Source organism: Daktulosphaira vitifoliae, unplaced genomic scaffold (genome assembly GCF_025091365.1).
Source record: "Daktulosphaira vitifoliae isolate Bord-2020 unplaced genomic scaffold, ASM2509136v1 Scaffold_1595, whole genome shotgun sequence".
Lineage (NCBI taxonomy): Eukaryota > Metazoa > Arthropoda > Insecta > Hemiptera > Phylloxeridae > Daktulosphaira > Daktulosphaira vitifoliae.
The window spans coordinates 1-1,875 of NW_026101155.1; the positions used below are offsets into that span (position 1 = coordinate 1).

Here is a 1,875-nt window from a genome sequence, read left to right on the forward strand (position 1 = left end):
AAAAACATTTATATGACATCTGTAGACGATATTATCAGTAAACTTTTGTTTAATTCGCGGTTCGTATGTACAAGCCGAAAAATTCGTGCGCTATGCACTGCTACAAAATTAACTTTCATGAAACAACCAATGTTATTGAGGTTACAGGCACCTATCAATGTGGTCGGTGACATACATGGTCAATTTTCTGATCTTCTTAGAGTATTTGAACTAGCAGGATTCCCTCCGGATACCAATTTTCTATTTTTAGGTGATTTTGTTGACCGAGGTCCACAATCGTTACAAGTAATTTTATGATTACCTCGATTATATTCAGATTTATTTGAATACATTAGATATTCCTTTTTAAAATACTCTAAGGCAGTTTATCCAATAACTTAAATAATTAAGGGGAAATATGTTTCCTATTTAAATCAGTCTACCCTAATGTATACAAATCATAGCTTTACTATTTTATACGACTAATTTTTATTACTTATATTTGTTATATCTATAGTCGTTTACTAGTAAAACAATTATTTTTGTACTTGATAAAGGTGATTACTTTACTGTTTGCACTGAAAACGCGTTACCCAGAAAACGTGTATTTGTTACGTGGTAACCACGAGAGTCTATCAGTAAATCACCGTTACGGTTTTTACGGCGAATGTAAATTACGATATGGGAATCACCGTGGTCACCGAATTTGGAAAGCTTTCAATAGAGCCTTTGACTGTTTGCCGATTGCCGCAGTAATCGATAACAATATATTTTGCATTCACGGTGGTCTAAGCCCTCGTCTCAGGCGTATTGATCAGATCGATAAGATAAAACGACCAACGCGAGTGCCTAAATCAGGAATTATGTGTGATTTTTTATGGGCTGACCCATGTCCAGATATCCAAGGCTGGCGTAAAAATGAACACAGAAACGTATCATATGAATTTGGACCTGATTGTGTCATAGATTTTCTAAACAAATTTGGCTTTCGACTGGTTGTTCGTGCACATCAGGTAAAATATAATATTATCATTTCCATTCATTGAAAAATTAATTAATTTTGTTATATTTAAATTAATTCAAATAATTCTAATTAATTTGAGATAAAAACAGTGAAGGACATAATGATAAACTTGAAAGAGTACAAAAATAATATTTCAGATATTTATGCCATAATTGTAATATCCAACTAACTCCTCACACTGGTTACGAGAATATCTTAAAACTATTAAATTTAAAAACATTAGAAATACGTAGAAATATATCATACAATACTTTTCTCACTAAATTATTATTATTAAATAATAGGGTTCGTCAACGACATATTTTTGGATATTAATATTGTACTAAATATCAACAATATTGTATCGCAATANATGGAAAATAAATTTAATTTTAATTTGAAATATTTTCACCATTTCTTTTTTTTTCAAGAATACCGTTAAGTTACCATTGTTCTAAAAATCAGATTATGGTATACCAACCAAATCAGATAACGGTATTAATATAAACAATATGTAGATAATCGCTTTATCTCATAACGATAATCAAATATTTTCAAATTACTTTTTATTATGAAAAAATAAGTTTTCTTCTTGTTACAAGATTTTATCGTTATACAGAGTTTTCAGTAAGTAAGCAAACAGGTAAATAGTTACAAATAATGAGAACAATAGAAACCCGTTTTCTGACTTACTGAACACTCTGTATATTGTTTATATTAAATGAATGAAATTATACTTAATTGAATAATAATTTTATAGTTTCAGTGTTTTGGTTTTAAATAATAATAAAAAAAAAACCCAACACAAGGGGATCGCGGCACAGTGGTGACGTGCCATAGTTGGATCATGTATAATGATATCTGACTAGTGATTAAAATCACTATAAAAAAAA

At 29.6% G+C, this 1,875-nt stretch overlaps 1 protein-coding gene across 1 annotated transcript; it reads left to right on the forward strand.

Annotated features, from left to right (window-relative positions):
* Positions 1-12: 12 nt before the first annotated feature.
* On the forward strand, positions 13-1,220 carry LOC126909845 (uncharacterized). The gene is made up of 2 exons (XM_050692265.1): positions 13-285; positions 537-1,220. Exons 1-2 carry the CDS (start codon positions 13-15, stop codon positions 1,023-1,025), a joined length of 762 nt encoding a protein of 253 aa, XP_050548222.1. The 3' UTR covers positions 1,026-1,220.
* Positions 1,221-1,875: the final 655 nt, after the last annotated feature.

Coding starts and splice junctions, on each gene's coding strand:
- LOC126909845 (XM_050692265.1), top strand. CDS start 13: ATGACATCTGTAGACGATATTATCAGTAAACTTTTGTTTAATTCGCGG. Junction 286..536: donor GAGGTCCACAATCGTTACAA/GTAATTTTATGA, acceptor TACTTGATAAAG/GTGATTACTTTACTGTTTGC.